At 38.6% G+C, this 13399-nt stretch overlaps 1 protein-coding gene across 2 annotated transcripts in view; it reads right to left on the bottom strand.

The window, feature by feature from the left end:
* Positions 1-8692, bottom strand: part of LOC116514394 (IQCJ-SCHIP1 readthrough transcript protein-like) — a 327718-nt gene extending 319026 nt beyond the window's left edge. For both annotated transcript variants that reach the window (XM_032225970.1, XM_032225971.1), the window contains exons 1-2: positions 8606-8692; positions 3651-3801 (exon numbers count right to left, since the gene is read on the bottom strand). In XM_032225970.1, coding sequence (XP_032081861.1) covers positions 3651-3801; positions 8606-8679 — 225 coding nt within the window. In that variant the 5' untranslated portion in view covers positions 8680-8692. The remainder of the gene's footprint in view (positions 1-3650; positions 3802-8605) is intronic.
* Positions 8693-13399: the final 4707 nt, after the last annotated feature.

The raw sequence follows: 13399 nt of genomic DNA, 5'->3' as shown, positions 1-13399 counted from the left end.
ATATCAGATATTTGTGCTTCATAAAAATAAGATGCAGGAACCCAATACAAAATGTAAGATAATGATGTAAAAACTATACTTTGTAGAGTCACTGGTATTACTGTAGTTGATACAGCTCTAAGATTAAACTTTCTCCTCCAAGCAGTACAGCAAACTAAAAAGTTTTCCTTAAGTCTCCAGCAGGTCTCTTTTCTGGGAAACAAATGTAGGGGAATTGGACTCCAAGATAGCTTATTGCCCTGGGATTCCTAGGCTCCCAGGTCTAATGTTGCTTTGCTTCCAACCTATATACAATTTACTTATTTTATTTTATAGTCAGCCAAATTATCTGTTTCTATGGTGGAAGAAGAGAGACCTCTTGTGGAGATTATACATATACATATACACATGCACATACAGATATACATATACATTACACACATAGAGACTAATTAATTCAATTTTTAATAGCATGATTGATTTCATTTTTTAAAAAATGTTAAACTTTTTGTAATATACTGAACCTAAAGAAATAATGAGATAAAGAGCAATAACTGAAATTAACAAGCCATAACTCTATTAGAAGAGTAAACAAGACTAAAACAAAAGAGACTGTTGAATAACTATGGATGTAATCAACACATGCAATAACATGTCTAGGAAGACTAGCATAGATAAACTGTTAAGATTAATCTTCATAGCAGTAGGGCCACTACTAACATATTCTCTCCTTTGGGAATGTAAATATTAGATCCTTACTAAATATATTACATACTCATTATTTCAAATTCAGTGCTTACATTTCATCCAGTTTTGTGTATATATTGCCATTCTCATTTCAGCTTAGATAGACTTCCCAGATATTTGTTGAATATTAGAGCTTTGGTGTAGCACAATTGCATTCTCTCTCCCAATTTCAGCTCATATGAAGTTAAGATGGATTTAGAGCTCTGAATATAAGAAACGGGGGAGTGGGTGGACTATGGATTTCCAGGAAATAATTTCAGAAATAGCAGAATATATTAAATTCTGGATGAATATAGCCATTTAATTGTAGCAGAGATAGAAATGAGATATCTTCATTAACATAGCCAGTTCCAGTGAGTGAGTCAGAGGTGGGTTGCTACTGCTTCGCACCAGTTCGGGTGAAATGGTAGTGGAAATTGTGACTGGGTTGCCGAACCAGTAGGGATGGCAGGCTGCCCTCAAACCAGTTCCCTGGTTGCCCATGCCATTGACGGCATGTTTTTTAGTCCCTTTTTAATGTTCTGTGCATGCGCAGAACAATTTATAGGCAACTGCGCACAGACATGCAGCGAATCAGCAGTACGGCCAGTAGCAACCCATCCCTAAAGTAAGTGTGTGTGTGTTTGTGTGTGTGTGTGTGTGTGTGTGTGAGAGAGAGAGAGAGAGTAAGATTACTATGCAGATCAGTGGTGGGTTGCAGGTGATACGTCCTGGTACAGGCGTACCGCTGCCTGCCAGGAGCACCGGGTACCGTTCTGGTATGGTGCTCCGGAGGGCCCACCTGTCCTCCCATCCTCCTTACCTGTATTTGAGCTCTTTGGCGCTTCCGCGCATGAGCACGAAGTGCATGGCACCTGCGCAATACTCCGCCGAGCAGCTAGAGCATTGTGGAAGCGTTGCAGAGTGTCGCAGGAGATAAGGACACATGTGCATGCTGTGCATGTGGGCAGACGTGCTGTGTATGTGGGTGTGCTGTGCGCGTTCATGTGGTGGACGCCGAGCCCCGTTGCACCCTACCGTCCAGAACCCACCACTGATGCAGATGTGTTATGTAGTCATCAGATTTGACCATATAACATTCTCATGCCAAATAAGAATAACCTAAAAATATTGTCCTCACTCTCAATTTTTTAGATATTGGTTGAAAACAAATGCAATCTGTCATAGCTAAATGTCTATGGAGATTCTCAGTCATTCAGGTCACAGTTGGTTTGAAGAGGAGTCAAAGAGGCCATCTCTGCCAAAACTGAACAGCTCTCTCTCAATAGACATCATCTATTTCCAGTCTACAACACAGTCCTTTCAGCACCGAAAAACCTCCAAGTGGCCTCAACAACTCTCTAAAACGAATACAAATGACCAGCTGTCTGCAAGAAGCATAAATCTTTCCATTCCCCATTATCCCCACAGAGCTGAAGAAGCGTTTGGATAAGAAGTGAAACATCTTCAAAGAAAAACAAGAAAGTCCAGTTGCCCCTTGAAAAAGTTCCTTTAGGAAATGAAATTTATCAATGCAATAAAGTCACAAAGCGAAATAAAGTCAAAAATATTGTTTCCTTCCCTCTTTCTGAACAGATTAAAAGTTTTGCTCTTTTTTTAACACCCTGAACAATCCCTAAATGAGGAATATGCTTTGGAAAGAGGATCAAATTGCTGTTAGGATTCATAAGTAGTAAATCCTAAAAAGGTATGAGATAATTCAGCTAGTTTCAACTGCACCTAAATCCATTCACAAAATGTTTTTATACTTTTCCCATATAAAGTGTATATCACTGAGTATTTTTCAGACAGAAGCCTCACATGTAAGTTACAACTATAGGATTTGCTTGAAAATGAAGTGTTTTTCCTTACTTGGTGATTCCTAACCCAATCATTGACTTAAACATTCCATCAGCTTAATTTTTACATTTGCATCTTACAATCTTGCATAGCAATTACATTCATTTCTGGGGGGGGGGGGAACATATAGATATAAGGATCCTTTAAAACTACAGTTTCAACTGATGTAATATTAATACTAATTTATACATGAACTTCATGTAGTTTCCAATCTAAGAATGATTTGCTTCTGAAATACCTCTGTTTCACTGAAAAGTGAAATATCAGCAAATCTGTCAAGCATAAAATCATTAGGACAGTTTGGAGTGTAAATCCAGGATCAGATCTGGCCATTAATGTAAAGAAAGCAGTTTTCTCCATTATGTATGCCTGTGATCTACAGAATGCATACATTGTAGGCTCCACTTTGATAGGCCGATCCAACAGCATCAGTGAAATGCTAATTCTATTCACAAGGCCACATCAATCTAGTTCTATCCATGCAAGCCATTCTTTGGCATTGCAGTTGCTTAGGGATACTGTAATTGCATTTGTGGGGGGAAAATCGCAATCTATTTTAAGAAAACAATAGTTATGTCAGGCTGATTGCTATATTATAATCTGGGCAGATAGTTTTGAACATGAAAAGCACAGTAAGGGACATATCTTGCTGTTCTGTTCCAATTTCTAATTAAGGTTTCATATTTGTTCTTTAATTTCCTTGACAAATGTTTTACTTCTTTGATATATGGCAAAAGTAAAATATGGATAGAGCAGTTGATCACTGAAGAAAACAAGTTGCATGTGCTGTAAATTGACTTTCTGAAACATTTGATCTAGTTTGTCAAAATGTTAATAGTCACAATATAAATATTCCCCCAGAATATGAGACATTAGAAGAATGCAGAAATATTGCATTCATATATACAAGATTTCTGCTTTTGCACAACTGCGGTCACTAATGTAAAGCGTGACTATAAAAGCCAAGTGTGTAAAATCTGCAGATAGAGCAAATAGTCGAAGCATAATATAAAAGCTACTATGACTGGTGACCTTGAACTGGACATTTAAAAACATTTAACACTGGAAGGGAAAAATGTACTCACGGGTGTACTGTCATCTGAAAAGATGTTCATACTGATAGAGCTGCTCATTTTGCCAGATGACAAGGAAGGCGGTGAAGGACTGCGTTTTTCCAAATGGTTCTGACTCTGTATATCTTGACGTTGGAGATAGTCACGCCATGCTCTCTGAATGCTATATGAAATTTGAAAGATGGATGAATATGAGCATACATTTTATATTCAGACATCTCCCCAGACACCCATTCTGGAAGGCAACCCTTGTAAAATTGAAACACGATTTTTGCATACCATGGGAAATGCTTTTCTTAAAAAATTCTCTTTCGAATTCTGTATTTAAAACATATTTTTCCCTAAAAAGCTTCATCCAATAATGACTCCTCGTTGGTGTTTCCCCCAGTGAGAGAAGAATATATCGGAACAAGTCTCTGCGGCAACAGTTCATGAGCCTAGCTTGTAAAATGTTCAGGAGAACCTGTGGTGGGAGCGAAGTATTCTCTCCACAATTTTAAATAAATGAATATATTTTAAAATCAAAGTCCAGGGTTTAAAATTATATACTTAAGAGCATATCACAGTGGGAGAATTAATCATATAAATTAAATATGCAGTCCTACATAGAAAGTCCCGAAAGTCTCTTACTAAATTCATTTACAGCTAACTTCAGATATTTAATGAACATTTCCATTCACTTTTTTGGATTAAACATTAAAGAAAAAAATCTTAACCTGAACAGACAGAAAAAAGTGATATTCCAGATTAAGGTAAAAGCCTACCTACTTCAGCATTCAGTTCTGAAGCTACCAGATGCTTGTGAAAAACAGAATGTGAGCGTAGCATTTCCCCCTAACATTCTCCAACAGCTAGTATTCAGAGGCATTAATCCAATGATAGCACAAGAAAGATGTGTGATTTGAATGAAAAGTAATGCTTCCATCTCTATAACTTTACTTCATAGAGTTTATTTTTTTAAAAAAACAGAAAAATAATCCTTGAAATTAGCTCTTTGGTTGACTGCATTTACATTGCCACATAAGCATTACTATTTGCTATATATACACTTCTTTTATGCAAGATGGACAACCTTTCTAAAGTTGTTGTGAAAAACACTCTGTGCTTTGTGTATCTTGTTTGACAGCCCTTACAACCTCTTCATAGTCTAATAGATGGATAAGATTGTGAGATCACATTTCACTTTTTCTTTCTGGCCATATTGTTTCTAAATAGCACTTAGATTTTTATACTGCTTCACAGTGCTTTACAGCCCTTTCTACGTGATTTACAGTGTCAGCCTATTTGATAATCTGTCTGTATGTCCCAAAAAATGTCCTTCTTGGAGTTTTGAATTAGTATTTTGTAGCACTGAGTTCATAGTGATGTCAAATTCAAGGAAATCCATGTGAATAACACCATCTGTATTAACAAAAATTAACCATGACAGGGACACAGTGGCTCAGTGGCTAAGATGTTGAGCTTGTCAATCAGAAGGCCGGCAGTTCAGTGGTTCAAATCCCTAGCGCAGTGTAATGGAGTGAGCTCCTGCTACTTGTTCCAGCTTCTGCCAAACTAGCAGTTCGAAAGCATATAAAAAATGCAAGTAGAAAAAATAGAAACCACTTTGGTGGGAAGGTAACAGTGCTCCATGTGCTTTTGGCATTTAGCCATGCCGGCCACATGGCAGCGCTGGTTCTTTGACTTAGAAATGGAGATGAGCACCACCCCTAGAGCTGGAAACAACTAGTACGCATGTGCGGGAGAACCTTTACCTTAACCATGACTTTTCCTGTTGACGCCTGGATGATGATGATGATAATAATGATGACTGCAAGGGATTGTGTTAATAATCCATGGATTGATGCTTTGTTTCTGGGTCATAAACTAATGTTTTGTTGGTTTTCATAATTCTGTGAAGAACTTTCTCATCTGTTTTGGCATGACAAAAATTATTTGCAAATTTCAATTCTTGAAAGTTTTAGCTATCATCAGATAAAGAGGCATCCAACTTGCATAATCATTCAGTATTGAACAATATCAACAATGCAACATAATGCGCACTTATGAAATGCATTTTGAGTAATTTGTGGGTAGTCAGTTCATCAAGCTTTTTCATGTGAAACCTATTGGTTGCTGTCATATTTATTTGTAGTTCACCATTTTTGGCCCTATTTGTGGCCTATTTGACAGGACTCATATCAAGAGAGTCCTCACCATAAATATTCGGCGGTCAATTTCCCTACTTTGGCAGACAAAAATTCAAACACCATAGGCAGCTTGAAGGGTACTTACTTGAGGCTTTAGTTTCACAAATAGCAACAAAGCCTTTTATCACCACAACTTTCCATCAACTGAGGTGAAAAACACAGATGCTAAAGATGTTGATATTTTTTACTTTGTCCATACTGCTATGTCTTTACAACCTATAATCCTGAGTGCTTTACTTTTTATTCAGCCTTCATGTATCCATCACAATTAGGAGCCATTCATACTTTTATCTTCTACAAAATAACCGGATTCATAAACTTTTCAATAAGAAACATTTGCCTGATGTTTCAGTTGGTGTACCACCACTGTTGCTTCCAATACCATTCTAGAGTCTTGGCCAGATAAACAATCTGTTGTTTTTTTTAATTCAAACACTGCAGAACAGATTGTTTTGATTATGGACACAATGTCTTTATATATAGTTATATAAAATATAAAATATATATATTTGTTTTCTATTTTCTCTCATATTCTTGTTATCCTTTTTGCTGTTCTTGTTTATAATTTGAAAGTATACTTAAAAAAGTATTACAGTATATTTTGATCTGTTAAGGTGCTGAGTGTGATATCGACAAACACCAGATGGCAGTGTAATATCAAAGAAGCTTTGGATTTTGAACAGCTTTGTGAGAAGTATAGTGGTTAATTCGAGACGTTGCTCTTCACAATTGAATAGTTGTCTGAAGAGAATGTTCAGAGAATAGCCTCATGATATTCTAATGCAGTTCTTTAAATTCTTATGCCATTTCATTTTCCTTTCTCTGCTTCTTCACAGCAAATAAAGGGTAAAAAAAATGGACAGAGCAATCCTAAAAGAATTGCAAAAAGCATCTTTTAGTAGACAGTCTGTGATTTCCAAAGCCAACAGCTCTCTTCTGTCAGAAAAAGAAGAAAAGAAATGCCCCATATATCTCTGAAACTGCATTGCTGTGGTTTCATGTCTGAACAAACTTTTTCTCTCTCAATTGTTTTGTTAAAAGTTCCAAAGATACAAGAGAAGATAACTGAAACAATAACTGTCCAAATGGTGTAAGGTGCAAGATACAGGGGTGGGCTGCTTCAGGTTTGCTTGGGTTTGGGAGACCCCATAGCTAACATTATGGCTGGTTTGGAGAACCTCCAAATTCCATCCCTGGCTGGCCCTGCCCACCCCTCCCATCCCAGTAGTCATGGTTCATTTTGGATGTGAGGTTTTGTTTTATTGTTTGTTTTATTAGTTTTGTATGCTACCCACTCCTGAAGGACTCCGGGCGGCTCACAATTAAACAGGGAAAGGGGAATAAATAGGACAATACAACAATTTAAAAATACACAACATTCACAATTGAAGCGGGGCTGGATACTTCAACAGCCTCCAGCCTGTTGGAACAGCCAGGACTTGGTAGCTTTACAGAAGGCCGGGAGGGTAGTAAGGGTCCGGATCTCCACGGGGAGCTCGTTCCAGAGGGCCGGAGCAGCAACAGAGAAGGCTCTCCCCTGGGGAATCGCCAGCCGACATTGGCTGGCAGATGGAACCCGGAGAAGGCCCAGTCTGTGTGATCGAATCGGTCTTTGGGAGGTAATTGGCAGGAGGCGGTCTCTCAGGTACCATGCAGGGCCTGCCTGGAGGCTCAGGGAGGAGAAAAATGGACCTCCCAGGAAGCCTCCAGAGTCCAGGAAGACAGCTTTTGCCCTCCCAGAGGCTTGAGGAAAACCTCCAGAGTCAACAAGGCCACACCGACCAAGGCCACACCCACCCACCAACCATTGCTGAATTTTTTGAAGCTCATCCCTGGTGAGATATTGTTTAAAAAATATACAGTGATGATACCCGGTTATATATTTTGACCTCTGGCTGGTCAAGCAATGTGGTCAAAGACCTGATTCACTGCCTTGAAGCTATGTGAGTGTAGATGAGGAACAATCAACTCAGGCTATGTTTACTTGTGCACCCTTTAGATCAGGATGTATTTCATCACTGACTGTCAGTGAAGTTGCACCATTTCAGACTTTTGTGCAATCTGGGGATCCTTTTGGATTCTCTGCTCTTGTTCAAAGACCAGGTGGAAGCTTTGCCCAAAAGGACATTGGCGCAGGGACCCTTAATGTGCCAGTTGTGCCCTTCCTTGGATCAAGAAACCCTTCAGAAGGTCACTCATGTCTTAGTCATCTCACAATTGGATTTGTGTAATTGTGTAATTGTGGTCATTTGGAAAGTACAGCTGGTAAAAAGAGGTAAATCCTATATTCTGTTCCTTTGATATTGGGTTTCATCCTCATTCCAAACTCTTATATTAAATGTCATTTGTGAACTAGCTCCACAACGTCAAGAAATGAAAATATTATCGTACTTTCACAGTTTTTCTTTTGCATGGCAGCTAAATCACAAAAATATTTTGCTATTATATGATCAACATCCATGTGATTAAAATGCAAGAAAAGGGTATGTCATATCTTAGGCAGGCCCACCCTGAGTGTTTCAATATTTTTTCTTTGTTCAAAAATCAATGAGGCACACTAAAATCTCTTCCTAAATTGCACATTGCATTATCACCCAGAACTGTTAGTTTATGGAATTTGAATGGGGCCCACCTGCTCTTCTTGCCATTTTTTTTGTTTACCTTATATTTAAATAACACCGAAGTCACTGCAACGCTGAAGTCAATTGGCCAAGCTAACAAGATCCCCTGAAGTCAAGTAATATTATTGTAATTGCCAAATTATTTTAGGTCACTTACACTTTTACTTTTGATTCCAAGGGCTGTAAATTGATATGATATTTCTCAATATTATTCTCCATGTCCATATCCATAGCAAGCTGATGGCTGTAAAAAAGAAGAAGAAAGAAGTTCTTCATTACAATCTATTTCATTCTTAGAGTCACCACAAACATGTATCCACCTTGAATCAAAACATTTTAGCAATAGCAATAGCAATTAGACTTATATACTGCTTCATAGGGCTTTCAGCCCTCTCTAAGCGGTTTACAGAGTCAGCATATTGCCCCCAACAATCCGGGTCCTCATTTTACCCACCTCGGAAGGATGGAAGGCTGAGTCAACCCTGAGCCGGTGAGATTTGAACCGCTGAACTGCAGATAACAGTCAGCTGAAGTGGCCTGCAGTACTGCACTCTACCCATTTTGAATCTGCTTGCTTTAAAATAGCTTTCATTGAGCAGAAACAATTAGGCTGCTCTAAACATAGATAAGAGCAAATTAATTTGCCAGGCTTCCAATGATATGGACCTTCTGTTTTTTACTTATGTAACACTACTGTTTATTGACGATGGCTTGGACTATGTATAACATACCATTGCTAAACTGCTGATGACTGTATGTGAAGCAGCTTTAGTTTGCCTCTAGCACTGCCATTCAAATGACACTCTTAGCAAACAGTGCTCGAGGGATTCTGGGGACTATATAAAGGCCTCTAGCAATAGGGCACCCCTTATTTAATGTATAAAACTCTTCCAAACTGGTGATGTTCCGAAATCTTTGCTTTGACTGCCTGTTCCCTAAACTACTTGTCTCTATCACAAAAAAAATTTTCACAATTTTCAGGCTTATCTTCATCTATTACAATGTTCACTTCATGAGCTTTAAATTGTAAAATTGTAAATTGTAAAAATTGTAAAATTGTAAATTTAATGAATTTATATGCCGCCCAATCCCGAAGGACTCCGGGCGGCTTACAAAATACAGGACTAAAATGATAAAAAAGTTAAAAATAAGGAAAGAGAAAAACAGATTAAAAAGCAACACATCATACACTCAATCTAGGTGGGGCTGGACCTCATTCATTTACTTTAGTTTAGTTTAGTTTTGGTTTATTTGTATGCCGCCTTTCTCCAGGAGGGACTCGGGGCGGCGAACAACTCAAAGGGGAAAGGGAACATAAACAACAGTACACATAATTAAAATACATGAAAATCACACAGCCATACCAGTCGAGAGGGGAGGGGAACTCATCAACCCCAGGCCTGCCGGCACAGCCAGGTTTTGACGGCTTTCCGGAAGGCCTGGAGAGAGGTGAGGGTCCGGATCTCCGCGGGGAGTTCATTCCAAAGGGCCGGAGCTGCTACAGAGAAGGCCCTCCCCTGGGTAGTAGCCAGATGGCATTGGCTGGTAGATGGCACCCGGAGGAGGCCGACCCTGTGCGATCTGACGGGTCTTTGGGAGGTAATTGGCAGCAGGTGGTCTCTCAAGTATTTAAGGTTTACCATCATCTAAAGATCTCTAATTCCTTCAAAAAAGGAATTATTATTCCCTTATGCTGTATGCCATCCAGAGAGATGTAGAATAACTTTCCTCTTAAAATTCAATAAATCCTTCTGTAAGACCCTTTCCCCCCACAAAGGCTCCTCCTCTTTTCCCCACCCTTCATTTTCTTAATTTTTGGATAGCATTAGGACAGGGATCTATCTACACTATACAGTTCTCTCATATACAAGTATATTCATTCATTCACTCACTCATTCATTCATTGATTTACATGTCTTCCTTTGCATGGGAGTAATCATGTGATATCCAGGAGATACATTTACATGTTATTAAAACTTAATTCTATCTTGTTCTACAAATTAGTTGTAGAACAGGCTGTAGTTGATTAAGCTCTTCCTTAATCTAAGCAAAGGTTAATTAAAACTTTTGCAGGATTTTAATACGGAAGTCAAAAAATTTACTTACTTTTCAAGTAAATATTTTCCATCACTAACTTGCTCCAAGGTGTGCTGTAGCCTTTTGAGTTCTTCCTGCAGAGAAACAAACATAGCAAATAATAAAATATTAGCTTAATTTAGTAAATATTACTCTCTAAATGATTACTTTAGCTTGAACTTATAATCATTACTTTCAGATAGATGGAGGACTCTAACCATCTAGATTAGTATTTTGTGTAATATTTGAATACAAAACTTATGGAGAGGGTTAAAGGAAACTATTCCTTCAAACATTTTATAAAACTCTGAAACTTCTTTCCCAAAAGTAATTATGAAAACAACCTTTAGTTCTCTTACTCAGTATTTTACAAAAATGGCAATAACATTGCCAACCATTACAGATTTATTAATAATGGCATTTTTGTTCCACAATTGCTCCAGAGAGCTGATTAGTATCATAGTAACAACTTTTGTGTAGTTCAGTCAGAATTTTGCAACCTTTTCTCATTTTTTGAACCCATTCCCCTGCTCATTGAATTTAAATATTATATTTTAAACACCTTGGGGGGAAAATCCTGTCATCGCATTCATCTTTCATTCCAACCTTCTTCAAAAAAATCTATTCCTCCTTTTTTTTCCTTTACATGTGTAAACTGAGATAATTTCCCACATTTCCCTGAAAAATTACTTCCAATTGGATGATTGAATCTAAAAGCAACCCTTTCTATTTTCCAAAGCACTCTGGGGGTCAATTTTGTTTTCAGTATATCCCAAAGCAACACAAGGTAATTTAGAATGTGGAAATAATTTACAATTGCCTTTTTATGTGGCTAAGGGTAACAAAACTTGCAAGACTCCCATAAATCATTTTGTGTATGTGTTTGACATTATTTTATGTTAACCTAAGGCTAAATACTTTAAAAGTTTTTTTTTCTTTTTTCTTTTTTTTTTAAAAAGTAGTCTGCAACATTTTAGGTGCCATTCAATCATTCATTTAAATATTATTGGCTTGTTATTTATGGAAAATGGTAATAGAGCAACTACAAAAAGTGCTACTAAAGTTTGTATAATTTGGAAGAGCAGAAGGCATAAAATCTATACTAATTTCAGTTTTGCATCATTAAACATGAAGTATTGATTATTGCTCTTTGCAACGAAATTTATGAAGCTAGCTATGTTGCTGTGTCCACATAAAGTGATTCTGATGTTTTGCCCTCAGACCTTAAAGCACACAAATGATGCTTGCAGATGACAAACTATAGCCAAAATGATGTTACTCCAATTCACAGCTTTAGGAGATGCATCTAACACATTATCCTGGAAGTTATCAGCTGCAAACTTTAACTTCAGAAAATTAAACTGGAAGTGATCCAAACTTCTGTTGAAATTCATGATGAATTATGATACCTACCTAAGTGTGTTATCATGTAAATTTACTGTAAGATTCAATGCAGTGCTCTTTCTTTCCATCCTGACTGTTGGGAATGGATATTAATAGTTGGAAGAAATTGAAGTTTGAAAATGCAAAGCTTGCTTTTTGGAGTGCAAGTATTTTATTCTCTCTTGTGGATGTGTACACTGTTCCCTCTAAGGTGCGCGGCTGCGCGGCCGCGCACGTGGAAAGAACCCCCCGCGCAGCAGTTTCTAACTGCCGCGCAGAGATTTCTGTAAAGCAAATGTGGGGAAGTCCTTTGCAGGTGGCTACAACTGGCCGCCTGCAAAGGACCTCCCTAGACTTGTTTTGAAGAGCACGGCTCTTCAAAGGGGGATTCCTTCCTGCGAGACCCCGTCCAGAAAATGCGGGGAGCAGCAGCGGAGACCCAGGGCTGCTTCTGCCGCGTCCACTGGACTGTGGGGCTGGGAAGGGGGTGGGAAGAGCGGCGGGGCTGGCGGTGGCAGGCTGGTTCGCTTCCTCCTCCTCCAACAGCACTGCCGGATTTCCGCCCAATGCTGCGGGGGCGCCAGAGGGAGCTTTGGCGGCTTCACCTCAGCTGCAGCGCTGGGCAGCAAATGTGTTGGTGCTGTTGGAGGAGGAGAAGGAGACGGCAGCAATAGCACCTGAGGACAGGACAAGAAGCAATGGAAACTTGTCAGAAGGAGACTCAAGCTGGAAATAAGGAGAAATCTGACAGTAAGAACAATTAAAATCAATGGAATCTTAATTCATTTGCTACAGGTTTTCAAAAGACTGGATGGCCATTTGTCTCAAATGATATAAAGACTCCTGCCTTGGACAAGGGGCTGGACTAGAAGACCTCCAGTATCCCTTCTGATTCTATGATTTTAAAAACCACAAGCTTTTTACAGCTCGCTTGCAACTTTACCAAATTTAATTCAGCCATTTCCTTTTGTTATTAAATGGGTATTGCTAGTTCAATGCACATGCGCTCCACTTTTAAGATGCTGAAAAAATCCCCATGACCTGCAACAAAATTCATTCTTCAACTCTTATCTTGCCCTAACTTCTGAGAGGTTCCTGAAATATAGATCTATAAAATTTAGTGAAAATATTTCTATCTATTTTAATACAGACTCGTAAAACAGATTGGGACAAATGACATTAGTGCTCTGGGATAATAGGAGGTTTACTCTATTTGGATTTTCAGATAAAAGGTATCTTTTGTGCTAAGTTCTAACAATGTAGTTCTCTAATGTAACTATGAAACAGTCCAAATATATAATTCCCCTCAGGGAGGAATTCTGGGAGTTGAAGTCCACAAGTCTTAAAGCTGTCACGTTTGAAGACCCCTGGGTTTTTTTCCCCCTAAAGGGTTAAGAGTGCAAGGGTCTTGTAACAACAGCTTTAAGACTTGCGTGCTTCAAATGCCAGACTTTCTGAGCCAACATTTTGGTTGCTAAGCAGGAGTGTTGTT

The sequence above is a fragment of the Thamnophis elegans genome, chromosome 10 (assembly GCF_009769535.1).
Source record: "Thamnophis elegans isolate rThaEle1 chromosome 10, rThaEle1.pri, whole genome shotgun sequence".
Lineage (NCBI taxonomy): Eukaryota > Metazoa > Chordata > Lepidosauria > Squamata > Colubridae > Thamnophis > Thamnophis elegans.
The sequence above is the reverse complement of the archived record's forward strand: the minus strand, read 5'-3'. Positions and strand labels throughout refer to the sequence as shown.